Source organism: Acomys russatus, chromosome 5 (assembly GCF_903995435.1).
Source record: "Acomys russatus chromosome 5, mAcoRus1.1, whole genome shotgun sequence".
Taxonomy (NCBI): Eukaryota; Metazoa; Chordata; class Mammalia; order Rodentia; family Muridae; genus Acomys; species Acomys russatus.
The window spans coordinates 63,950,720-63,975,984 of record NC_067141.1 but is presented as its reverse complement, the minus strand read 5'-3'; the positions used below and the strand labels follow the sequence as shown (position 1 = coordinate 63,975,984).

Below are 25,265 nucleotides of genomic sequence, written 5' to 3'. Positions count from 1 at the left end.
AGGTCCTCAATAGCTGCTGAATTAAAAAATTCACCATGGAACACAGCCCTAGCCTGGGCGAGTTCCATAGCTCAGGACTATGTGCATGAGCCCTAGCAGAAGGCCAAGAGTGTGCGTTAGCCTGGTCCATTGGGCTCATTTTAGCTAGCCGGATGCACTGCTTTCACCCGGAGGCCTTGGAGCTATCTGGCTGCTGGGGGCTGGGGTCCTGGCCTAGGCATGGCTCAGAGTTCCGGTGCACAGCTCCTTTTTTGCCAGAAGAGGACTTTTTTGCCACTAATCCATTGTCATCCTTGATCTTCTTGAGTCGGGCTTTGCTCTTGGGAGGGATGGAGAAGGTAAGGGAACTCTTGTTGAACTCAAGTGGGAAGACACCTACGTCTCCATCAAAGCGATTCTTGGACACCTGCAGATAGCGTTTCCCTGGCCCAGTCACCAGCTTCCTATCCTGCAGGATCAGAACATTGTCTGCTTCTTGGCTTGCCTAAAGGAGAGGGGGCAGGAGAAAGAGGACATATGAATGAAAGAAAGGCTGAGGTGTGGGAAGAAGTGGCAAGAATGGGAAAAGGAGGGGCTTAAGAGATGGCCCAGTGTTAAGAGCACTGGTTGCTCTTTCAGAGGAACCCAGGTTCAATTCCCAGCACCTACAGCTCACAACTGTCTTTAACTCTAGTCCCAGGAAGTCCAATACCACCTTCTAGCCTCCGTGGGCACCAATATGCATGTGGTGCACAGACATACACACATGCAAAATACTCATACACATAAATAAACTAATTAAAATTTAAAAAGTGGAAAAAGTGCCCCCTCACCACCAAGCTCTTTAAACAACTAATCACAATTGATGCTAGAGCCACCAAATCTCCTAGTCTGGTAACAAGCCTGCCACTGCTCAGACTCTATGGGGCTCCTTCTGCTTGAGACGCAGCTTCTCCACAGTGGACCATCTACCTACCATTTGTGTGTCACATCCCTAGGGACCACTTTTGATCCCCTAAAGAAAGCACCACCATTTTTGTTTTGTTTTGTTTTTGTTTTTCAAGACAGAGTTTCTCTGTATAGCCTTGGCTGTCCTGAACTAGCTTTGTAGACCAGGCTGGCCTTGAACTCACAGAGATCCGCCTGCCTTTGCCTCCCTGAGTGCTGGGATTACAGGTGTGTGCCACAGTGCCCAGTTCATAATTTTTTTTTTCTGCATTATTCTTGTTTCATGTTTGTTTTTAAAGTAACATAGTTTCTGCTCCTCAACCTGAATTCTCCTTGCCTAGTGCAGGCCTTGCATGTAAAAGGAATTCAGTAGACCACCAGAGGCATAGGAATGGGGCTGGTCCTGAGGCACAGAAGGCCTTCCCATTTATTTGACAATCTGACACTTACTGTCTGGAAACCTCAGTATAACTTTGGTTGGTATGTCCACTAGGAAGACTCCCCAGATGTCAGAGGATGATTCAGACCACCCCTCAAGGACTTGTGCTGCTCATCATGGCTCTCATCCCACTAAACTGCAATCATGACCTCATCTTTCTAAGAACCAACTCCCATCCTTTGCATTCCTCATGTCATGTCCACAAAGCCACCACCTCTTACTTTCCTCAGGACAGTCATGAGGATCCAAGCTTGCCTGAGGACTGTTTCTAGTTACATCTGTCTCTCTAACTCTTCAAAGCTTGAGTGCCTTAAAGCCAACTCACTTTCGCTGAGCCAAAAATGGATGCTGTCTGCAGTTCCTTGTCATCATCCTCTTTCCGTGGGTGAATAACCAGAGTCACGTGACAGCTATTATCTGTAGCAAACTTCCGAAAGGCTCCAACAACATAGTCTTGAGCTGCAATCCTGCAGCAATGAAATTCAGCAGTAAGAGGTTATTGGGTGAAAAACACAAACTCCTGAGCCAGTCACTCCACACAACTACCCCAGCCCTCTATGCTGTCTTCTCTTAAGGATTCACAATCAAATCCGTGCACAGCTTCATGAATAGACAAGTGTGTTTAGGTTAGACAAGGGCTCACCTGTCAGTAGAGAGCTGCTCATGACCCATCATGAACTGCAAGTTGTCGATGACTATGTGACAAACGTCATAGACATAGACAGCATGTTGCATTGTGTCTATTACAGACCTGGGAAAGAGAAGCAGCAATTTGAATAGCCAACTACCGGGAACACTCCAGGGGGAGGAGCCTGTACCCTGAAAGCACTGATGATGATCTTGATTTCCCATTTTTTGAACCCCTCAAGCCTGTCTAAAGAGACCAGGAAGGCATTCTCACTGGAGATGGAAAGGGCATCAAAAATATTATGTGATCTCTCAAAATTGAAAGTCAGGGCCAGGTATGGTGGCACGCACCTTTAATCTCAGCACTCTCAAGATAGAGGAAGATGGATTTATGTAAAGTCAAGGCCAAACTGGCCTACATAATGAGTTCCAGGACAGCCAGAGCTACCTACAGAGGCCCTGCCTCACCTGGTGTGGTGGCGCACACCTGTAATCCCAGCATTTAAGGAGGCAGAGGCAGGCAGATCTGTGAGTTTGAGGCCAGGTTAGCAGCCAAGGCTACAAAGAGAAACTGCCTCAAAAAGGAGAGGGGGGGGAGGGAGGGGCTGCCTCTAAATAAATAAAATAATCTTAAAAAGAGTAACTGGGCTTTGAAGATCTTACCTGATGCTCTGTTGTCCATGGAAAGTCATGAAATAGAGAGGCAGGTCCTCAAAACGGTCTGCCCACTCTTCATACTTGTCCAGATGTTCTTCCAGCCGTGTCACAGCAAACTGAGTCAGCATGACCCGGGCTAGTCTCACATTGCTGATCTCAAAGCTACCCCATAGCGTGTTCACGCCCTGGGTACATAAATCCAGAGCATACTCACTGATGAATGTTGTCTTCCCACTGCCTGTTGGCCCTATATGAGGACGGACACAGCTCTGAGTTAAGAAGAAAGTACCGCAGCACTTAAGGCAGAGACAGGAAAATCTTTGAGTTCAAGGCCAGCCTGGTCTACAGAGTGAGTTCTAGGGCAGCCAGGGCTACAGAGAGAAACCCTGTCTTGAAAAACAAAACCAGCCAAACAAACAAACAAACAAAAAAACCCAAGCCAAACAAACAAACCAAATAAACAAACAAAAAAGAAGAAAGTCTGGTTCTTGAACCAACATTCTGTTCAAGGTTGGGAGGGGAAGCCTCCTTTTCACACTGCCAGCAGGGGACTGGGGAGATGAAGCAGTACTTAAGAGGACTTGTTGCTCTTGCAGAGGACCTGGGTTTGATTCCCAGCAACATATGATGGCTCACAGCCATTTGTAAGTCCAGTTCCAGGGGATACGATGACTTCTGGACTCTGAGGGCACCAGGCACCCATGCTGTGCACATACACACATGCAGACAAAGCATTCATGTGCATAATAAATAAATCTTAAAAAAGTAAATTGAACACTGCCAGTGGCCAAACCCCACATACTTTTGTCACCTTATTGTCTAACCCTTTACCTAAAAGTGATTTTAAAAAACATTCTATTATATGCTGGGCATGATGGCGCACGCCTTTAATCCCAGCATTTGGGAGGCAGAGGCAGGCAGATCTCTGAGTTGGAGGCCAGCCTGGTCTACAAAACCAGTCTAGGACACCCAGGGTAACACAGAGAAACAAAACAAAACAAAACAAAACAAAACAAAAAAAACAAAAAAAAAAAAAAAATCCTAAAACGGGGGCTGGAGAGATGGCTCAGAGGTTAAAAGCAGCTCTGCTGGCTGCTCTTCCAAAGGTCCTGAGTTCAACTCCCAGAAACCACATGGTGGCTCACAACCATCCATGAGATCTGATGCCCTCTTCTGGCCTGCAGGCAGAGTGCTGTACACATAATAAATAAATAAATATTAAAAACAAAAAACAAAACAGAAGCCCATTTTTTTTATTTTATGGGTATTTTTTCCTGCATTCATATCTGTGTATCATATGCATTCCTGGTGTCCTCAGAGGTCAGAAAAGGGCATCAGATTCACCTGGAACTGGAGCTACTGACCCACTGTGTGGGTGCTCTTAACCACAAGCAGTGGTTCCGTAAAGAGTCACCTGTAAAGACCGTCAGCTCGCCCTTCCGATGCCCCTTCAGCAGACGATTGAGGTCTGGGAAGCGGCTCCAGCGGACACCAGCTACTTGCTCCACATTTGATAGTTCTCCCAAAACCTCCTCACGGAGCTGGCGGAAAGACACGATAGACTTGTGCCAGGCAGGGAGGGCAGTACGAAGAATACGGGGAAGACTTAAGCCTTGGTTTAAGGCCTCCAGGGGCCGAGGCTGCTGGTTCCCAGGCCTCACCAAAGAGCATCGCTTGGGGTTGAGCTTTCGGGCAAACAGTTTGGCAGCTTCCCACGATCGAAGGTCATCCCCTAGCCAGCACACAATCCGGCGGAACTGTTCGAGGTAAGGGAGTAAGGCTGGGGGTAAACAGACTGTTCCTCGGGGTAGGCACAGGGTGGGCAGCCCCGTGGACTGGCTCAAGGCCAGGCTGTCCAGCTCTCGACTTGTCAGGACCACCTCAGCATCTCTACGGCCGATCAGTGGTAATCCAAATAGGTTGTGATAGGCACCAGGCCGTGGAATGGTGGTCTCCACATACCGTACCTCATCCCCCTGACCTTCAGCCCCTAGTAGCTTCAGGCCACGTAATCCAGAGCTCCCAGGGGTGAACCAAGGGAAGACCAGACTTCGAGCAGATCGAAGATAGCGGACACTGAACCTCCTAAGTGTGTCATCTGTCACCTTGGTAAGGCCAAACATTACACGAGCCAGCTGGGCTTCCTCACGGTCAGGCAGCTCCCAAAGAGGTATGGCTCGGTTCCAGATTCTCAGGACCTCCTCCCTGTCCTCAGCTTCTGGAACCTCACTAAGCAGGACTCCTTCTTTGGCCCCATCTCCTCGTCCCTCCACACTGGCCTGGAAGTCTTCCCAGCTCCCTTCCGCTAGGCTGGTCATGCAGAGAAAGCGTCCCGTAGTCTTGTCAATGAAGAGGCAGAAGGAAGCGGTAGCATCTTTCTTCTGATTTTTGATGTCTGTGGACCCCACAAAGGGGCTTGGTGCTCGAAGGCAGCTGTGGCCATCCTGGAAGGGGATCCCATGCGCTCGTAAATACTGGCGGATTTCAGTTGTGGTCACAGGCAATACTGGTACCTCTAAGGCTGGGAGCGCTTCCTTTCTGTACCTTCTGCGGGGAGGTCCTGGAGCCAAGCTTCGGGGCAGGCCCCTCCGACCCACCCACTCCCCACGCAGCGGCAGCAAGATGCGGAGCGGATATGCACGTCGGAGGAAGAGCCACATTACTAACGGAGTGGGATGCCACCAGTGCTAAAACCGTTGGTGTCTGTTCTGGAGCTTTCCACAAGATCCTTACAGGATTCACAAAAGCTGGCTTCTCTGTCTCTCCTCAAACTTCCCCTTTATGAACACAATTCTTAATCCTCTTGGCTGCCTGCACATCGCGACTTCATACCTCTGCACACCCACGCGGCCCCATTACATGCACGTCCCTTTGAAGACTCTCACACCTCAAGGATCTTCACAATTTCTCTCCAGTAGTTCACTTCTAGGACCTTCAAAGGTCCCTCAATCTAAATGGCTTCTCTGTATCATCTCCTCACGTCTACCACCGCTCTGCGGACCCTCTTCGCCAACTGCAAATCTGCAATTCTCTGCATCCTGTCTGAACCCCAACTCCAGGCGCTCCTCACGGCTCCTTGCGCTCACTAGGACCCTCCACAATAGCTTGGAGGTCACGAGCTGAGGCCCTGCCCCTTCACTGTCTCGCGGCTCATCCCCCCTCCGCTTCAGGGGCTCCACGCTCCCGCCCCTAGCTTCGCGTCACCACTCTCTTTTCTACTCTTCGGTCCACAACGTGGGTCGCCTGCACGCGCCACTCGCGGTGACCTCGGAAGCAAAATTCTCTTGGGAGCCTTTGCCCCCGGAACCGGAAGTCGCGGGTTAGTCCCGCCCTCCAGCTCACCGTCCGGGCTTCCAAGTGGTGGCCATGACTGCGCGCGGGACGCCGAGCCGCTTTCTCGCTAGTGTCCTCCACAACGGGCTAGGTCGCTACGTGCAGCAGCTGCAGCGCCTCAGCCTCACCCTCAGTCGGGATGCGCCCTCGTCCCGCGGCGCCAGGTGAGGCTCGCGGAGGCGGGAGGACCGGGCTTGGAGGCGGGGATCAATCGGACTGGGTTCCCGGCCACCGTACTCACCTTCGCTGGGTCTCGCAGGGAGTTCGTGGAACGCGAAGTGACCGACTTCGCCCGACGGAACCCAGGGGTCGTAATATACGTAAACCCGCGCCCGTGCGCCGTGCCCAGAATAGTGGCTGAGTATCGTGAGTGGGGCCGGGCTAGGGCGGGAGGGCGGAATCCTGGATTGCCCGCTGGGTCCTACCTTGTTTGACTTCCGACCTGGCGGCTTCCACTCATTCCCACGTCCCTCTGCCAGTTAACGGTACTGTTCGTGAGGAAAACCTCAACAACAAGTCGGCGGAGGAGATCACGTCGCTGGTGCAGAAGCTGGCCGACCAGTCCGGCTTGGATGTGGTCCGCATCCGCAAGCCCTTCCACACGGACAACCCTAGCATCCAGGGCCAGTGGCATCCCTTCACCAACAAACGGACAGCCCTGCACGGGCTGCAGCCCAGAGAACCCCAGGATCCTGCTCCAGCTTCGGTACAAGCACAGTAAAGAACTAGGCTTTGGACCTTGAAAGGGATGTGGTTCCGCTTTCATAGTCCAAGCTCAGGCAAATAGGTGGAGCCTGCTAGGAGGGGCGTGGCCTGGGATAAAGAAGAGCTGTTTGCATTGCCCACTGCTAGGTACCTTGTGAATACCATACTTCTGATTCAGTTGCCCTTGCATCCTGAGATGTGAAAAAGCTTCCAAGTGTTGTACAGGGACTTTGATTTCCGATATCCAAATAATAATGATTTCAAAACAGTGGAGGATCTCGAGGCTGTCTTCTGAAGGACCCGTGATGCCCTGCTGATCTTGCAGTGGCCCCGGTGTTGGGCAAAGCACCTTTGTCAGTGTTTGGTGCAGAGTAGAAAACTTAGGTCGAGCTGGAGAGATGGCTCAGTGGTTAAGAGCGCCGCCTACTTTTCCAAACGTCCTGAGTTCAATTCCCAGCAACCAAATGGTGGTTCACAACCATCTGTAATGAGAACTGGTGCCTACAGGTGCACATGCAGGCAGAACACTGTCTACCTAATAATAAATAAGTAAATAAAAAAAAAAAAGATAAAAAAAACTTAGGTCCAATGCCGGGCACACTGAGGGCGTATACCTTTAATCCCAACACTAGGTTGGCAGAGGCAGGTGAATCTCTTAGATTCTACACCAGCCTAATCTACAAAATGAGTTCCAGGACAGCCAGGGCTACATGGAGAACCCCTGTCGCAAAACACCAAAAAGAACACCAAGGTCATTAAACCTAACTAACCATATTTCAAAATTTATTTATTGACCACGTGTATAGGTATTTTGCCTGCATGTATGTCTATGTACCATTTGTATGCATTGTCAATTGAGTCCAAAAGACTGTAGGGTCCCCTGGAACTGGGTTACAGACAGTTGTGAGCTACCATGTCGGTGCTGAGAACTGAACATGTGTCTTCTGAAGGAGCAGCTAATGCTCTTACACACCTGAGCACCTCTCCAGCCACTCAAAGTCAAACTTCAAAATGTGTACTAGAGAGATGGCTCATAGGTTAAGAGCACTGACTGCTCTTCCAGAGGTCCTGAGTTCAATTTCCAGCAACCACATGGTGGCTCACAACCATCTATAATGAGATCTGGTGCCCTCTTCTGGCATGCATGTCGAACATTGTATACATTTTATATATATATATATATATATATATTTTTTTTTTTTTTTCTTGAGATAGGGTTTCTCCCTATAGCCTTGGCTGTCCTGTCCTGGATTCACTTTGTAGACCAGGCTGGTCTACAGTGATTCGCCTGCCTCTGCCTCCTAAGTGTTGGGATCAAAGGCGTGCACTACAATGCCCAGCCTTAAATAAATCTTCTTTTTAAATGTACTTTTTTTCAAAATAGGGTCTCACTATGTAACCCTGGCTGTCCTGGAACTCTATGTAGACCAGGTTGGCCTCAAACTCACAGAGACCTGTCTGCCTCTGCCTCCCAAGTGCTAGGACTAAAGGTGTGCACCACTATGCCTGGCTCAAAATGTGTCCATATTTTAAGCATAAGTCATACTTTTTATTCTAAAACCAGAAGCAGAGCATAAGACCTTTTAGTGGTTAGTGTCAAAGGCAATGTGACTCAAAATCTCAGAGCAAGCCCCAGATCATGTTTTATTTAGTCCTGACTACACTCCTACCCCAAAATTGTTTCTACAGAAACGAGCCCATGTCTTTCCTGGATCAAGGAGTGAGAAATGCTGAAAGGCATCTTAGGGACGAGCACAAGGACTGGCAAGAAGTATTTTCCAGTTTAAACAAGGCAGGAGCTAGAGAGATGGCTCAGGGATTAAGAGCATTGGCTGCTCTTCCAGAGGACTCAGGTTCAATTCCCAGCACCCACATGGCAACCAACAACCATCTGTGGCGTTCCAGGGGACCTTGCTTTCCTGGTCTCTAAGGGCATCAGACAACAAGGAGGTAAGGGAGGGGAAAGGTCTTGGTGGTAAAGAGGCAGCCAGATAGATGAGTTAAAGGCCAGCCTAGTCTATGTAGAGGGATCCAGGCCAGCCAGGGCTACATAGTGAGATCATGACTTTAAAAAAGAAAAGAAAAAAAGAAAGGCGGGGCTGAGGAGATGGCTCCATAGGTAAAGACAGTTACTGCCAAGCCTTACAACCTGAGTGTCATCCCCAGGACTCAGTGAAAGAAGCAGCAAACAAGCTGGGTGGTGGTGGTGCACGCCTTTAATCCCAGCACTCAGGAGGCAGAACCAGCCTTGTATACTAAGTGAGTCCAGGATAGTCATGGCTACACAGACAAACCCTGTCTATAAAAAACAAAATGGCGCAGCAAACATTCTCCTGAGTTGTCCTCTGACCTCTACATGCACACTGTGGCACGTGCAAATATAAGTGCACACACAACACTTTATTTTTGTGGTGGGTGTGTGTTTGTGTTGGTTTTTTGAGACAGGGTTTCCTTTTGTAACAGCCTTGGCTGTCCTGGACTCACTTTGTAGACCAGGCTGGCCTTGAACTCACAGAGATCCACAGAGATCTGTCTCCCGAGTATTGGGATTAAAGGCATGTGCTACCATGCCCAGCCTTTTTTTTTTTTCAAAGGCAAGGGGCTTGGTGTGCTAGTGTGTGTCAGTAGTTTCACATATCCAGGACACTGAGGTAAGGAGGATTACTTGAATCCAGGTGTTGCTGACCAGCCTGAGTGATAAAGATAAAGCCAAAGAAAGGCCAGGAATAAGAAGCTGGGGATCCTTGTACATTGAGCTGCTGTGATTTTGTCACCCTCATCATCATCAGTGAGCCTTAGCCAGTAGCCCCTGTGCCTGTCCAGCTCAGCAAGGGCAGGTGCGGAGGATCACATTCCTTGTGTAAATATTCCTTATGCAACACCAACCCTGGATGAAGAAATGTCTGGAGCACCTTCTCCATGGGCCAGAACCTGTCCCTGGTAAACCAGTCTAGACCAAGCAGACACATAATAAAGCTGTGGGGGAAGAGGGCATTTATTAGCCAACCTCAGGAGCAGCTGAGCCCAGGCTCCCCATCCCATCCCATGCCTGGTCCACCCACCTGGGTGATGAGTGGGGGGCATTCCTGAAGAAGTACAGCCATTCTCACAATAAATACATTCATTGTGGGGTGGAGGTGGGAGAGGTATGGGTGAAGGGCAGTAAAAACTCGTGGGGTTCCACGTTCTCAGCTACAAAAATAACAGTCATCCTCACCCAAAGGGAATGGGAGAGCTCAGTCAGGGTTGATTGTCCCATATGGGCCTGGAAACGTCCGAGGCCCTTGGACCTTGAAAGTGCCCTGGTGAGGTAGGACAGGAATGGGAGCCAAGCATCTAAACTCCCAGCCTCTGCCCTTTGCATAGTTCCAGGAACGGGCTTCATGTGCCAGGTGAGATATCAGGTCACTTCCCCCTGCTCTGGCCTAGGAGAAGCAATTGCTTGGTCCCTAAGAGTGAGGCTGGCTCATTGAGTGTAGTGTTGGTCACTTGTCCTAGTTCTGTGAGGACAGCTAGATGGGAAAGGAAATCTCCCTTTGAAATATCCATGGACCAAACCTAGTAGACACAGGTCTGACTGAGGCAGCAAGGGGAGGCAGAATGTGTATGTGGGTGGAAATGTGAGCACATGATGTGGGTGTGTTACCACATAGGCAGGGGGATAGGACATGCCTGGAGCTCTGGCACCCTTGCATGTGAATGAGAGGAGCGGGGAAGCTGACTCACAAGGACTACCCAGGAAGAGAAGAGGGGTGTGATGCTTACCTCCCAGGCTGGCCTGTTCCCAGTCTCCTGCCAAAGGATTACCACATGGGCTGAGACTGGGAAGAGGACTAGATGGGAACTGACACATCGGGAGGGTGCCCCATCTAGGAGGAATGAGCTAAGGATGCACCGGGAGGAGGTGGGACACTGCAGCCCAGCTGAGAAACATTCTTCACCTGTGCATGTGAATGTGAGCAGGACTCAGGTGGCTGGAGAGAGAGGTCTTGTCTGAGTTCAGGACTACCCAGTGCACAGCTGTGCAGAGGGTGGTGACATCGAGGCCATCTGAACCTGCAGAGCCCTACCTGAGGAGAAGAGGAAGGCTGGGCATAAGAAGGCAGTCCTCTCCTCCCTAGGGATAAAAACTGGGTCTGGACTTGAGTACTTGGTCTTCAGGGAGCACCTACCTTTGAGGAGCACCGGTAGGCCTGGGCTGCTCACACGTGTCTTGGAGACTGAAGAGGGGGCTTTGGCTAACCATGACTCTGGCCAGCTCTACAGAGACATCAAAAAGTTGAAGAAGGGAATGGAGTTGGGAGCATGAAGGAGGGAGGCTGTGTTGGAGAGGTGCCGGCCGAGCCCAGGGCAGACAGGCTGCTGGCTCTGAAGAGCTTTCATTTGGGAGGCTAGGCTCAGACAGAGCTCTCATCTAGCTGCTCCACAAGCTGGGTGTGCTTCCTCTTCTCCAGGATGCGGCTGAGCTCCTCTGCAAAGGAGCAGGGTCCTGCTGGCACGCCATTGTTGCTTTGCCTTAGAAGCACATAACTGTTGCCATTCATCCTTCGCAGCCGGCTGGGCAGTGCCACCAGCCCATTGGTCAGCTCAGCCGGTGGGGGTGGGGGTGGTGGGGGTGGTGGAGCTGGGGCTCCTTCCCCAGGAATGATCTGGAGGCAGCCACTCTCCAGACCTCCAGCTCCCTCCCCGTCATCACCCTCGTCTTCCTCTCCAGGGCACTGGCCTGAGACTGTCTGCAGCTGCACAGCTGAGCCCCCTGCCCGACCAGCCCGACCCAATGAGTATTTCCGTCTGCGACCTCCTCTGCCTCCCCGCAGACAAGCCACATAGAGGAGGGAAGATGCCAGAACGAGGCAGAGGCCACCCAGTATAGCAATGGCTACCACATAGAACAGCCTCATGTCTTGTGCCAGCTGTGCCCCGGGTGTGGCAGGGGCGTGTGCAGCTGGGGCAGGGGTGGCTGGCCGGACCGTGAGGCTGTAGGAAGCCAGCAGCATTCGGAGGCCATTCTCCTCAGCATAGCAGCCATAGTTGCCACTGTGCTCCAGTTGTGTGTCTGTTACCAGCAGCCCATCCACTCCCACGCGATAGCCATCCTGGCCATCACTCAGGCTCTTGCTCCCATTGAGTAGCCACAAAGCCCGGGCCAGGTTAGACGGCTGGTCACAAGGCAGGAGGACATCATCACCCCGGAGCACAGAGCGGGTCTTCAGTGGCGGTGGTGGTCCTGGGGAGGAAAGATCAGTATCTGCCCATCACAGACAGCATTGGAAATGGCAAGTACACAGTAGACGGCTAAATTCTTGGCTGTCTAGAAGCGCAAAGTCTAGATTAGTGGCAGCTGAGCAAGCCTAGGAGAGCATGCTTCCCAGGGTGCACATTGGCTTTTCGGGAAGTAGATAGTGTCTTGGCCTTTTCTCCTTCTCTCATAGTTCCTCTGCTCTGCGCTTTACAGTTCCCACCATTTACCAAGACCCCTAATCTTACCTTCCGCACAGCTTCCTTTCCTGAATACCGGACTTGGATGTTTATCATGTGCTGAGCATCTTTCTAAGGCCAAAACCGCGTTCATAGCCACACCGGGCCTTTTCTTGGACTTGCCACCACCAGTTGCTTAGCAGTTTGCATCAGGAACCTGAGAGGCTCCCTCGCCTTTTCCTCATCTTTATGTCTACCCTCATGAGACTCTCAGACCTGTTCGCCTCTCTCCTTCCATGGCTGCCTGACTCTAGGGCCCTTGTCCAATCCCTTCTTGCAACTCTAGATGATCCCATGAAAACACAAATCTAGACTGAGGGGATAGGTCAGTGAGTATAGGTGCTGGCTGCCAAGCTTGACACCCTGTGTTCAGTCCCTGGGACCCACATGTAGGAAGGAGAAAACTGCTCTCATAAGGTGTTTTACATGAATACATCCACCTCTCTCTCTCTCTCTCTCTCTCTCTCTCTCTCTCTCTCTCTCTCTCTCACTCTCACACACACACACACACACACACACACAAACACACACACGCTTGCAAGAAAAATAAATATAGTTTTAAAAATTTGAATACAGGCTGAAGAGGTGGCCCAGTGGTTAAGAGCACTGTCTGTTCTTGCAAAGGACCTGGGTTCAAACCCCAGCACCCACATGGCAGTTCACAACTGTCTGTAATTGTCTATAATGGTAATTCCAGTTCCTATAATGTCCACCCTTGTATAGACAAATATGGAGGCAAAACCAAATGTAAAAAAAATAAAATAATTAAAAAAAAATTGAATACAGGAGCTGGAAAGATGGCTCAGTGGTTAAGCGCAGTTGTTGCCCTTGCAGAAAACCTGAGTTTGGCTCCCAGCACCCACATGGTGGTTCACAAGCACCCATAGTTCCAGTAGCAAGGCATGCAACACTCTCCTTCCTTCCATGGGCACCAGGCATGCACAGTTTACATACATACATGCAGGCAAAATGTACTCATAAAATATTTCTTAAAAAATCAAGCTGGGTGCAGTGGCACATGCCTTTAATCCCAGCACTTGGGAGGCAGAGGCACCCAGATACCTGTGAGGTTGGGGCCAGCCTGATCTACAAAGTGAGTTCCAGGACAGCCAAAGCAACATTAGAGAAACTCTGTCTCAAAAAAACAAAAAAAAAAACAAAAACAAAAAAAAAAATTTTTTTTTAATACAAATTCTGGTAATTCTGATCATACTGCTCCCTGGTGTAAAACTCTTCAGAGGTTTCCTGTTGCTTTTCATATAAGGACCAAAACTGTCAGCGTGGTCCCTCCTCACCTCTAGCCTTTCCCCCTGATCTCTCTTCCTGCTGACCCCTGCTTGAGTGTCACTGTCCTGCTCATGGCCCCCACCTGCCTGGTTGGCTTGGCAAAAAGTGCAAACTTGAATCCAACTGTCTCAGGCCAGGGTTGATTCTGACCCTGCTGCTTGGTAGCTGAGGTACCATGAACAGTTTCCTTATGTTCCCCAGGCCTTGGAGGGGTTGTCCCTCATGGGAACCATAATGGTGCCTCTCACGTAGAGTGTTGTGAGGATGGACACATGGGAGTGTTCAGATCAGTGTTTGGCACGTAGTTCTCAATCCACGCTAGCTCTGATTGCTGACTTTTGTTCTCCTTTCAGAGAGCAGCTTGGAGAAAACCACATTACCCTTCTTCTGCATCTTGTTGTAGTTGCGATTATCAATAGTTACAGTTATTTGTGTTTACATCCCACCACCATTTAGTATACTTTAAATGTGGCCATATAATAATTAATAATCCTCTCTCTGTCTCTCTCTGTCTCTGTCTCTCTCTCTGTGTCTCTGTCTGTCTCTCTGTGTATGTGTGTGTGGTGTATGTGTGTGTGTGTGGTGTGTGTGTGTGTGTGGTGTGTGTGTGTGTGTGGTGTGTGTGTGGTGTGTGTGTGTGTGTGTGTGGTGTTGTAGGGTATGTGTATGTGTGGTGTGTGGTGTGTGTGTGTGGTGTGGGTGTGTGTGTGTGTGTGTGTCTGTGTAGGTGTGTGTGTGTGTGTGTGTGTTGGTGTGGTGGTGGTGTGTTGTGTGTGTGTGTGTGGTGTGTGTGTGTGTGTGTGGTGTGTGTGTGTGGTGTGTGTGTGTATGTGTATGTGTGGTGTGTGTGTGTGTGTGTGTGTGGTGTGTGTGTGTGTGTGTGTGTGGTGTGTGTGTGTGTGTGTGGTGTGATGTGTGTGTGTGTGTGGTGTGTGTGTGTGTGTGTGTGTGTGTGGTGTGGTGTGTGTGTGTGGGTGTGTGTGTGTGTGGTTGTGTGTGTGTGTTGTGTGTGTGTGTCTGTGTTTGTGTGGTGTGTGTATGTGTATGTGTGTGTTGTGTGTGTGTGTGTGTGTGTGTGGTGTGTGGTGTGTGTATGTGTGTGTGTGGTGTGTGTGGTGTGTGTGTGGTGTGTGTGTATGTGTATGTGTGGTGTGTGTGGGTGTTGTGGTGTGTGGTGTGTGTGTGGTGTGTGTGTGTGTGTATGTGTGGTGTGTGGTGTGTGTGTTGTGTGGGTGTGTGTGTGTGGTGTGTGGTCTGTGTCTGTGTGGTGTGTGTGTGTGTGGTTGGTGTGGTGTGTGTGTGTGTGGTGTCTGTGTGTGTGTGTGTGTGTGGGTGTGTGTGTGTGTGTGTGTGGTGTGTGGGTGTGTGGTGGTGTGTGTATGTGTCTGTGGTGTGTGTGTGTGTGTGGTATGTGTGTGTGGTATGTGTGTGTGTGTGTGTGTGTGTGTGTAGAGAACAAACCCAGGACCTTTATATGTGTCAGGCAAGAAAAGCTCTCTACCAATGAGGTGCACCTGTCTCCAAGTCTACCCCCCCCCCCGCGTGCCACCCCCCCACCAAGACAGGGTTTCACTGTGTAGCCTTGGCTGTCCTGGGCTTGCTTTGTAGACCAGGCTGGCCTCGAACTCCCTGCAATCCGCCTGCCTCTGCCTCCCGAGTGCTGGGTTAAAGGCTTGTGCCACCAGCCCGGCTTGTCTCCAAGTCTTGAGCCTAGTTCCTCATTTACACTTTACTTGGGAAATAAGTATCAGTTGAGCACTTACCTTGTGCTGAGTCAACCTCACCTAAACTACACAAGCACAGAAACTCAGAAACCTCCACACAAGTACACAAGTCCCACTTACCTGTATCCCTGCTGCCCTCACAGCCTCGATTTCCTCTCTCTACATCTTGTATAAATGCTGTCCTGGAGACAAAAAAAATCAAGATTCGTGAACAAAGAGAAACAGACAGCAGGGTAAGCAATTACAGCCCACATCCCTTACAGGCTGGTGGGCTTATCCTTATGGGCTGGGATTCTCCACTTAAGGCACATGTACCCCTACTCCCAACCTCTACCCTGGAACCTGTTGGCTATGGTGGTGGCCACCACACAGGCATGAGTGCTAGAGTCCCAGCCACAGTAGGGGTCCCGTGCCAGGATGCAGTCATAGCAGGAACGGTAGCGTGAGCAGCTGGACAGAGGAAACTGGATGACTCCACTAGCAGCCCCCACATAGAGGCTGTGCTGGAACCAGAAAGGACAGTTGGTCAGCAGCCACCCAGTCTCTGCCCAGCCTCCCCAGTCCCCTTCTCTGTTAGCATATTGAGACCAGAAGTCAGGTCTACCTGCATCGGAGAGATAACTAGATTGTCCACAGACTGGGGCTCCCTGAACACTTGTGTCTCTTCAATGATGTGCATCCCGGAGCCCAGGACTACGGCCTTATGGATCCAGCCATCCGCTGATGTAGAAAGGACAGAAGTCAGAACCCAACAGTGTGGTATTCTCTCAGTACCCCACAGGAGGCCTAATGGGAACAGCTCAGGAATCATAACGTTAGAGACAAGGAATTGGCCACCAGCAGTGGTCCCTCAGGACATGGGGCACTGCAGACCAATGTGTCAGGAACTACTGTGTTCAGAAGCATCAGTAAGCAAAGCCATCAGGGATCAGGGATTTGGGTCAGAAGCACCTGTGCCCAGAAAGAGCAGGTCATAGGCGGGTCCAGCTGGCGTGCTGACATGTGTCCCCGTGAGGCGTGTATAACGCACGTTGCGCTTCAGCAGCAGGGGCCGCCCCCGTGTGGGCACCACGGGCCGAGCCATCAGTGGGTGCAACTTCACAAAGTCCAGAACCAGGGTTGGCAAGTCTTGGGATGAGTTGTAGCCTCGGCTGCGCAATGAATCTGTGATGCACTGGGTTGGGGGGTAGGGGGTGAGCCTCAGGACTCCAACACCTGCCTCCCCTCCCAGGGCTTTGTCTACTTGATATAGGCTCCAGGTCTGGGTGCTCACCGAGCCAGGCCGGGGTTCAGGCACCCCACCCTCATAGCGGCCCCAGCGCCGGACACCATCCTGGTACTCCATGAAGGGGCCTGTGAAGACAGCCTGCATCTCAGCCAGGTCATAGCGGCATATGGCTGAAGCCTCCAGGGTCTTCCTAGGAATGAGACATAGTAGAGGATTGAATGGAGCCTGCCCCTACTCCATGTTCCATCTTGTGCCACTGTTACCATGGTCCATTCTACTGTAGGCCTATGGGCCAGTCTTGTGCATCAGTGGGACACAATGCCCACTGACCCTAGGATAGCTCAGCATGCCTGACCTCACCCTGCAGTGAGCCCTCTTCCCAGCTCATCACTGACCTCGGCCCTTAAAGTTCTCAGTTCCTTTCCTTTCCCACCACTCCTGAGCTTACCACTGTGTTGTCAGTGTGAACACTGCATAGAAGTGTGTGTGGGTCGATGTATCAGCATCCAGGCTGCAGACCCCACGTAGTGTCTCATACTGTGGAATGTGGCAGATGAGACGTGCCTTCAGGAAGGATGTCCACTTCTTCTGGAGGATCTTTTTCCCTCCCAGATCTCCCTGGGGAGGTAGGGACACAGGATCAGGATCAGAGGTCTAGCCTCTCCCCATACCCTGACGTCATCATACATACCTTGCACACACGGGCTACTCTAGCCACACGGTGGCTGCTGCGACTCTGAGTGAAGCTGCTGGAACCTTCCTCACGCTCCATGAAGAAGTAGTAAATCTTGTCATCGTCACCCACTGCACTGGCCTTGCTCTCCCGCACCAGCACAGAGAACACAAACTCAGCATCTGTGGGTTGAGTATTTGAGTGGCTTAGGAAGCAGGCTGAGCCCTCTAACACAGTCATGCCCCCTCCCACAGCCGCCTTCCATAACACAGGTGTGGAATGTCCAGGCTTGTCTGGAAACTTGGGAATGAGGTGATCTGCTTCCCAAAGGCATACACAATAAGAAGTAGACCCCTACATCCCACCATCCCGCCCCTCATCCTCCTAACCATTGAGCCAGTGCATGGGTGCCTCTTCAGTTCTCAGAGAGTGTGGGTGGCGACTCCGGCGGATGTCAGGAATGCTCCGGAATTCATACCGAGTAGCTGTATAGAGGCCTCCATCTGGGGTGTGGACATCCAGGCATGAGACACATGTCATGTGCAATAGGAAACATGACGTGCAGAAATGGCAAGTCCTAGCAACAGGGTCCACATTCAGAGCATAGCATTCTGCGGCAGCAGGACCATCTCTGCTCACCAATGATAAGGCCTGTGAAGCCACGGGCTGGGTCATAAGGACATTTCTCCTTTCCCTCCTCGAAACTAGTAGGCAAGACGAAGGCCTCAGCGTCCTGGAGAAGGAGGTCCCAATCAGTCAATGGTCCTGAGGACAGGCAAGGGCTGCAAGCCCAAGGTTAGGCCAGTCTGGGGTCAGCAGTCAGGGCTAGGGGCGGGGATACTCACAATGGCTGCACAGAGGGGCTGGAAGGCGTGAGTCCCACATGCATAGAAGTGGGTGGCATTGAGCCGCTGTAGGAATCGCACATGGTTGAAACACTCCGTCTATGGACAAAGGGGGACAGTGATATAAAGCTCTGCCTGGACATGAGCCACCTCTCTTAGCCTGGCTTTGTAGTCTGATTCTTACTCCCACCTATAGGACATACTTTGCAAGATGCTACTGACTACCTGACGCCACTCTAGGGCTTCTCTTGTGTCTGCGTCTCCTGCAGTCCCCTCTACTTACCTTTCAGGAGCCATTGGAGCTCAAAGATGAAGAAACATTTCAGGAGAACGGGGCCTTAATATGAACTCAAAAGTAACTTGTGAGCAATGCTCCCCTCTAATCCTGGGGCTCCCACAAATCCTAAATCTCTCTCTCTCTGTTGCCTCCCAGGCAGTGTCAATCTCACATTGTCCTCAAGCAAGCTCCCATTTTTCCCTGACCCAAATCGGCCCTCTAAAACCTGTTTCTCCAGTCTTTCCCACCTCGACCTGCATCCGCCTAGCTCTGGTCCAAGCAGCTTTGCTGCTCCTCACTCTCTTTGCCCCCACCTTCAGTCCCTCTCTACGAGTCACTGTGCCAAGTGGTTCTTGAACTTGGCCCACTTCAACTAGTCTCATCCAGCACAGATAACCATTGCCTCTTCCTTCACTCAAGTGGCCACCTGACCCCCTCATGACCTGCTCTGCTACTCTTTATAACAACTGTTTACTCAGTGAGAGAGAGAGAGAGAGAAATACTCCAAGAGTGCACAAGATAGTCCAAATAGCACAAGGGGATCTGTTGTCAACAGCCTCTCATGTGTTCCTGTCTCCCAGATGGTCTGAGAAGGGGACCATAGACACCATGTCCAAAGTTTGGTTCCAGAGACAGCGCATCTGTCAACACCCTCTTGCTCCCATTCAACCCACTTCCCAAAGCCCCACAGATGTACAACAGACCATGGCACGTCTCTGCTCCAAACACAGTCTCACAGGCCGTTGGTCTTGCCCGCCTGTTCACTCCATCTACTTCAGCCACACTGGCTTCCTCTGTCCCTCAGCTGCCCTAGGCTGTTGCCCAGTTCTCTTTGATCACCCTCCTGTCTGTTATTCAGACAGGAAGACTCCTTATCTTCACTTACTCTGCCACCTGCTGAGGCATCATAGTGTCTGTTCCTTGGATCAGCCTGTTCGGGCCTTCTTCCTAACCCCTAGGGTGCCGCAAAGTTTCGGCTCTTCTTCGTGCCCCTAGACTCAGTCTATTTTAATCCACTTGGCATTGGAGGGGGAAGCAAGCATTCCTAGAGTAGCCCCCTAAGACAGACAAAAGGCAGTTTGGGGAGGGCTGTGCAGTCAATGAGCTCGGAAAGCAGTCACATCCACCTTTACCAGGCGCTGTGCACCGCGGGATGGGAATGTCACCCCTTCCAAATGTAGCACTTTAACTCCTCTTTTGAAAGCGAATGTCCTTCAGGACAAGGCTTTGGGAAGTGTCCGCTGATGCTTGGGAACCAGAGCTAGCAGCTTCGTGGCTTCCTAGAGCAGCAGCATCTTGGGCGCTTCCCAGACCTACTGATCTGGACCCTGTGATTCACATACGAGGGCCTCTGAGGCATCGAACAGCATGGCTGTCGTTTTCACATCTTGGGCGCTTCCCAGACCTACTGATCTGGACCCTGTGATTCACATACGAGGGCCTCTGAGGCATCGAACAGCATGGCTGTCGTTTGCACAATGAAGTCCAAACCCTCCACTGGGCATTTTATTTTATTTATTTATTTATTTTCATTATTTGAGTCAGGGTTTCTCAGTGTAGCTTAGACCAGCTGGCCTCAAATTCACAGAGATCTGACTGCTTTTGCCTCCCTAGTCCTGAGATTAAAGGTGTGTGCCGCCACTACCTGGCCCACTGAGCATTTATGAGGTTTTTGATTTTTGGTTTTTTGAGACAGGGTTTCTCTGTGTTAACCTTGGCTGTCCTAGACTTGCTTTGTAGACCAAGCTGGCCTCGAACTCACAGTGATCTGCCTGCCTCTGACTCCCGAGTGCTGGATTAAAGGCATGTGCCACCATGCCCGGCACAGAATTTGTATTCTTTTTTTTATTTTTATTTTTTATTATTAATTTATTCTTGTTACATCTCAATGGTTATCCCATCCCTTGTGTCCTCCCATTCTTCCCTCCCTCCCCTTTTAGAATTTGTATTCTTAAATAACTCTCCAGCCAGGAGTAGTAGTGCACGCCTGTAATCCCGGCACTTGGGGGGCAGAGGCAGGCAAATAAATCTCTATTAGTTCCAGGCTAGCCTGGTCTACATAGTGAGTTCCAGGCTAGCCAAGGGTACATAGTGAGACCCTGTCTCAGAAAACTCCAAAACAAATAAATAAATACAAAATACTAAAAATCTCTCCAAATAGTTGTTCCACAGCCAGACCTGATCCCCTTCCCCAGTTTTTAGCTAGAAAGGACTAACACTTAACTAATGTCCCTCCACGAACACCAGATACCCAAACTAGTGTTTCAGCGGACTCTCTTTTTTCCTAATGCGAAATGCTTCACGGAATTATTTTAGAACCAGATCTAGTTGTCACTTATTAGCAGTTACTTATTGTTATGATTTTGATTTGTGATTCCCCCAGGGCGGGGATTAAGATATTATGACGGGCCAAGCTATAGACCACGCTGTAGACAGTTGGGGCAGAAGGGTCACCTTAAGCCTTGCCACGCTTAACACTCATTGTGGCTGTATAGTTGGGTGCACATCTGTGCCACTGCATCTGTGTCCCTCCAATCCCGGTACCCTTGGTTGAGGAGGAAGAAAGGAGAGCTGGGGACAAGGCAGATCACATACCTGGTTGTTTTTCCCTTTCTGATGACACTTGTTTTGCATCTCTGGGGAGGCCTCCCAGTGGATCTAGTAGTGAGAGTAAAGGGAAGAGGCTGCAATATTGACCTCAATATCTACTACCCAGAGAAGCAAGCAGTGGAGCTCCAGAGCATTGGTGAGCCTGAAGTGAGGGGAACTCAGAGGGAACCCTGGGCTAGAAAGGCCAGTGCAGTCTCTGAGGCCAGGAGGCTGGGAAGAGGGCTGTCTCCTGGTAACGCTATGGTTGGTCTAGGTACTGACCTCTTTGTGAGCCCCATCTCCTATGTCATGGGCACTGAGAGAGTAAAGGGCACCTCGAGCCCCCACCAGCAGCCTCTCTGAAGCCTCCTCCAGCAGCAGTGTTGAATAGTTCTGGGCTCTGCCTTTGAAGTGCCGAATCTGGGAGAGCTCTGAGAACAAGAGAGGCAGTGAGCCTCCTGTGGGCTACCTCCTGTGCCCAGCTCTCGCAGCCATAGTCTTTCAAGGTTGAGGGTCTAACCTTCATAGGAGATAGTCATCCGTGGGGTAGCATCTAGCTCTCGCGATGGTCTCCGCAGTGAGGGTCCAGGGACTGCTGTTACTTCGAGGAGGCTGAAGAGGAGAGGCCAGAGCCTCCCCCACATCTTCTTGGGGGAAGTTCAGACCAACAGGACCCCGAGGGCAGACTGGGCCAGAGTCATAGGAGGGGAGGAGACGAGCAATCACTGGGCTCAAAGTCCAGGTTATGATCACACGGAAGGTCAGGGGTCATGAGGCCATGGGATCAAGTAGTCATGGGGCCATGGAGGATCCTGAAATGGGGGGGACATGGAGCCACAGGATTGTGTGGCCATGGAATCACAGCTAAGAGGTCAGAGGGAGGGATGGGTCACGTGCCTTTCTGTATCAAATGCAGATTCCATGGTGAGTGGGTGCTATAGGTCCCAGCATGATTGCAGGCTACTGAAGCGATCACCTTGCCCCCAACCATGGGGCAAGTTTCAGTTCTCTGTCTGTTCTCTGAAGGAGAAACAAAACAAAAAAATCAAAATCCCTTCAAAATGGAAAGCTTTTGATCTGTGTGTGGGTGGAAGATGGACGGCATTGCCCAGGCTTCGGGGGCCACCGAAAGGCAGAGGCCCAACATCCACAGTCACCCTGTCTACCTCTGCTCTGCTGCAGGGGGCTGTGACAAACTCACTGTCTATATAAGACCCTAGACTAGCTTTACCCCATACCATGGTAACAGCTCTCTCCCAACCAGGAGGCTGCTCTGGGGGCCCATGTTAGTAGAGCTATGGTTCTCAGAGGGGCTTGTTCCTCCAGCAGAGCTGCCTGCGGGGGTGCCTTCTGCAGAAAGGCCTGGGCAGAGTCAGTTAATGGGCCTTTGTTAATTTTGTTCTGTTTTCCCTTTGTTTTTCTCTCCCTTGGCCTGGAGCTCCCTTTGGAATTTCTCCTTAATTAGACACTTCTCTCTGGCATTTTTCTCTAAGGGGGTGTATATCTCTGCTCCGCCCATGTGAGTCCACACTGCATCGTCTGGCTGGGCATCTACGAGTCCCTACCTGCTAGACCTACCAGTTGGCAGCACAGGCATGAGAGGGTGGGGGGCAAGGTGCAGGTATTTGGGTTCCTGAACTGCACTGGTGCAAGTTCTGTGCAGGAGCCTGCAGCGTGAAAGACCAGTTGAGACTTAAGCAATGTGGAAACTGTGAACAATCTCCCGGTGACCTTTCCTGGCACATCTTAAGGTCTCGTCCCACAGCTGAGGGGAAGGTGCTTGATAGGCCTCTCCCTTATCTCTGGGGGAATTTCTGAAGATTTCTTGGGCTGGGTAAGGTGTGGAGGATACCTTGATCCACCCAAAGTTCTCAGACAGCCATAGGCAGGATCAGACGGTGTCACTGGACTTTTTTCCTTCTAGGTCAAACACTAACTATCTGGCCTTAAAGAGGAGGGGAGGAAGCTGGAGAGGGTCAGAGAAACAGCAAGAACTGAGAGGGTTTGTTCAAGAGGGAAAGTTTGGCACTGTAATGAAGGGAAGGCTATGAGAGAGAGAAAAGGGCCTCAGCAACCACAGAAAGTCACCAAGCTCTTGCCTTGGGGGGTGGGGCAACAGGAGGTTTCAGGCCACCTGAGATCCACCGTCACTGCGAAGGCACACCTGTTTACACTTGGGGCCTCCTATTTGCTCAGCACAGAAGGGTGAACCCTATGGCTAGGGTAAGTCAGTGCCAAGGAAAGGGACGAAGTACACGTCCTGGATCAGAGAAACCTCTCTGTGGAGTGCATGCATAGCATACGTGTGCATTTACTTTGGGCCACATGGGTCCTGAAGACAGTGACACACTTGCACACAGGTGTGTACACATGTTCGAGCAGGGTCAAGAACACATGTGTTAAGAACAAGCACGTACACACACACACACACACACACGGAAGCTTGACATAAGTATGCTCACACAAAGGGTTGGGGTCACACACTTGTATGTAATACACACCCATAAGGTTGTGTTTACCTGTCAAGCATTCAGCAGTTCACATATTGTCAGAGGTGAACACGTAGGGCTACATATAAGCTTCCTATTCAGCAGGAGTGTCTTGTCCACACACATTTGTACAGGGGCAGTCACACAAAATTGTCGATGGTGGGCCAGGCATAGTGCACACAAACGTACTCAAGAGTCCTCCAACACAGTCACATCCAGGCAGTCATGAAATGCATAAAGGGGTTCAGCTTTGCTGCAGGCTTGGTGCCTGCCAGTGGCTGCTGGGGGGGGGGGTGCACAGCAGAATCCTGTCCCTTTTCCCGAAAGTCTTGGTCCTTTCTCTCTCTCTCTCTCCCCCTCTGTCTCTCCCTCTGTATCTCTGTCTCTCTGTCTCTCTCCTGTGTGTGTGGGGTGGGGTGGGGTGATGCTTCTACACTGGGGTGAGTGCCTTCAAGGGAGAATGGCTAACTAACCAGGCGAGGAGGAGGCCCTCGAATTTAGCAGAGGGAAGGTGGAATGCTACCTTAGCAGCCTTCTTTTTCCCCACAGACTGCGGTCCTAGATCTGGGGGACTTAACCTGTTGGGAGGGCCCGGTTAACGGGCAGGGGGTGGAGCATGCTACCCCTCCCCCAGTACTAAGAGGGTTCAAGGACTCCAGTTCACACCCCACACTTCACTCCAAGTTTGGGTTCCTTCCCAGTGCCTGCCCGCCTAACTCTGATTATCTTCAGTTAGATCCTAGGGTGGAGAAAACTGGGGAGGGGAAGATCCCTCGCAACAGGGTCGATAGGCTCTCGACCTTCATCCCTGATGTCCACCTGCCTGGGGTTAGAAGCATTTTCCTCTGCCCAGTAGGATGGCGGTCTCTCCAGGTTTGAGGGCGCCTCATCCTCATCTTCCCCTCCCTCCACAATCCTGGACAGTCCGCCGTTCTCTCCCTTGATTAGATCTAACCTCGGTATCTACTGCTGAGGCTCGAGGACAAGCTCTCCTTCGATCCCGCCGGACGCCAGGAGACATGACCCAGATCCAAGGGAACAGTGTTCTCCACGCGGGTCCTTGCCCCTGTGGGGTCCCCGACTCCGCGAAGGCCGGTCTGCGCCCTGCGCGACCCAAGGCCTGGCCCGCGCCCCTCTAGAACCATTTATGCGGGATCGGGGGTCTCGGCGGCGAAAAAGGCCGGGCCTAGCTTGAAGGGTGGAGTGGACTTGGACAAGGCTTTGCTTGGCCGCGGCCCCCGGCCCCTCTACCGCCCGCACTCCCCGCCCCCCTCACCTTTGCGCTGGGATCCGGGGCCATAGAGACGGCAACATGCAGCACCGCGGCCCCACAGCTCCAGCTGCGGGAGGAAGGGGCCGCGGCCGAAGCGAGGCGGGGTGGAGGCGGAGCCGGGGGTGGGGCGGGGGCCGGAGGCGGGCCGGAGGCGGCGTGGGGGGGGGGTGACTGGGAAGGGCTCCCGCCTCCCTTCGCGCCCCCCACCACGCACAATAGATAAAATTTGTGGGAGATGCTCGAGCCCCACGGCTCCCGGCGACTCCTTTCTTCCAGGATCAGTTGGTCTGGGTACCGCCCGCCCCCTGCTGGGGGGCCTTGCCACGGCTTGCGCCCTAAAACAGGCTGGTCCTGCGGCTCTACTCTGGTCCTAAGACCCCTCCCATTTACCTATTGCAGGGAAGCGTGAACCTCCGGTCCCCGGAGTCCTGTACTCTGCTCTCTAACCTGCCCCTCACATCTTGCAAAACATGTTTGCCATGCCCTCCTGCTTTTGGCCTAGGGTGTGCAGTGGGGACTACAGTAAAGGCTTGTGCGTAGCTCTTGGTTCCCAGTTCAAGGTGTGTGGTTCCCCCGCCTCCGCCCCCCGCCTGCCAGGCTGTTCAGCTTGAAGTCTGAGTGTGTGAGACAGAGGAATGGAGGGATGAGGGGCAACGTCACAGAAAACGCTCTTTATGCATAAATAAGCCATGACCGTATGCGCGGTTTCAGGCA

The 25,265-nt window shown here is 51.6% G+C and overlaps 3 protein-coding genes across 6 annotated transcripts; 1 reads left to right on the top strand and 2 right to left on the bottom strand.

Annotated features, from left to right (window-relative positions):
* Positions 1-76: 76 nt before the first annotated feature.
* On the bottom strand, positions 77-6,358 carry Twnk (twinkle mtDNA helicase). 3 transcript variants are annotated; one of them, XM_051146647.1, is made up of 6 exons: positions 6,225-6,358; positions 4,065-5,094; positions 2,657-2,897; positions 2,010-2,117; positions 1,692-1,833; positions 77-484 (listed from the first exon to the last, which is right to left on the bottom strand). In XM_051146647.1, exons 2-6 carry the CDS (start codon positions 4,966-4,968, stop codon positions 164-166), a joined length of 1,716 nt encoding a protein of 571 aa, XP_051002604.1. In that variant the 5' UTR covers positions 4,969-5,094; positions 6,225-6,358; the 3' UTR covers positions 77-163. The 3 variants fall into 3 exon arrangements, with proteins under 3 accessions (XP_051002604.1, XP_051002606.1, XP_051002603.1); XM_051146649.1 differs by lacking the exon at positions 4,065-5,094 and having other exon boundaries at positions 6,225-6,350; XM_051146646.1 differs by lacking the exon at positions 6,225-6,358 and having other exon boundaries at positions 4,065-5,345.
* On the top strand, positions 5,969-7,022 carry Mrpl43 (mitochondrial ribosomal protein L43). Its single transcript, XM_051146650.1, has 3 exons — positions 5,969-6,147; positions 6,243-6,349; positions 6,463-7,022. The coding sequence occupies exons 1-3, from the start codon at positions 6,017-6,019 to the stop codon at positions 6,702-6,704; spliced, it is 480 nt and encodes a 159-aa protein (XP_051002607.1). The 5' UTR covers positions 5,969-6,016; the 3' UTR covers positions 6,705-7,022.
* Positions 7,023-10,571: 3,549 nt separating this feature from the next.
* On the bottom strand, positions 10,572-24,677 carry Sema4g (semaphorin 4G). Of its 2 annotated transcripts, XR_007830665.1 has the most exons (16): positions 24,555-24,677; positions 21,310-21,809; positions 21,072-21,220; positions 20,796-20,858; positions 17,924-18,022; positions 17,718-17,811; positions 17,468-17,581; positions 17,097-17,260; positions 16,854-17,023; positions 16,451-16,595; positions 16,129-16,351; positions 15,782-15,897; positions 15,520-15,680; positions 15,298-15,359; positions 10,861-11,915; positions 10,572-10,758 (listed from the first exon to the last, which is right to left on the bottom strand). XR_007830665.1 is itself a non-coding variant. In XM_051146645.1 (15 exons), the coding sequence occupies exons 2-15, from the start codon at positions 21,431-21,433 to the stop codon at positions 11,086-11,088; spliced, it is 2,514 nt and encodes an 837-aa protein (XP_051002602.1). In that variant the 5' UTR covers positions 21,434-21,809; positions 24,555-24,677; the 3' UTR covers positions 10,572-11,085. The 2 variants fall into 2 exon arrangements, 1 of the variants encoding a protein (XP_051002602.1); XM_051146645.1 differs by having other exon boundaries at positions 10,572-11,915.
* Between the last annotated feature and the right edge of the window lie 588 nt (positions 24,678-25,265).

Bases quoted from the DNA above. Each gene is read 5' to 3' on its own strand.
- Twnk (XM_051146646.1), bottom strand. From the start codon at position 5,310: ATGTGGCTCTTCCTCCGACGTGCATATCCGCTCCGCATCTTGCTGCCG. The intron at 2,118-2,656 runs GTAAGATCTTCA...TCTCTTTCCCAG, and splicing joins CATGGACAACAGAGCATCAG to GTCTGTAATAGACACAATGC. The intron at 1,834-2,009 runs GTGAGCCCTTGT...TCATTGCTGCAG, and splicing joins GAGCAGCTCTCTACTGACAG to GATTGCAGCTCAAGACTATG.
- Mrpl43 (XM_051146650.1), top strand. From the start codon at position 6,017: ATGACTGCGCGCGGGACGCCGAGCCGCTTTCTCGCTAGTGTCCTCCAC. The intron at 6,148-6,242 runs GTGAGGCTCGCG...TGGGTCTCGCAG, and splicing joins CCCTCGTCCCGCGGCGCCAG to GGAGTTCGTGGAACGCGAAG. The intron at 6,350-6,462 runs GTGAGTGGGGCC...TCCCTCTGCCAG, and splicing joins CAGAATAGTGGCTGAGTATC to TTAACGGTACTGTTCGTGAG.
- Sema4g (XM_051146645.1), bottom strand. From the start codon at position 21,433: ATGTGGGGGAGGCTCTGGCCTCTCCTCTTCAGCCTCCTCGAAGTAACA. The intron at 17,582-17,717 runs GTGAGCAGAGAT...TCCACACCCCAG, and splicing joins CTTCACAGGCCTTATCATTG to ATGGAGGCCTCTATACAGCT. The intron at 16,596-16,853 runs GTAAGCTCAGGA...TCTCATTCCTAG, and splicing joins TTCACACTGACAACACAGTG to GAAGACCCTGGAGGCTTCAG.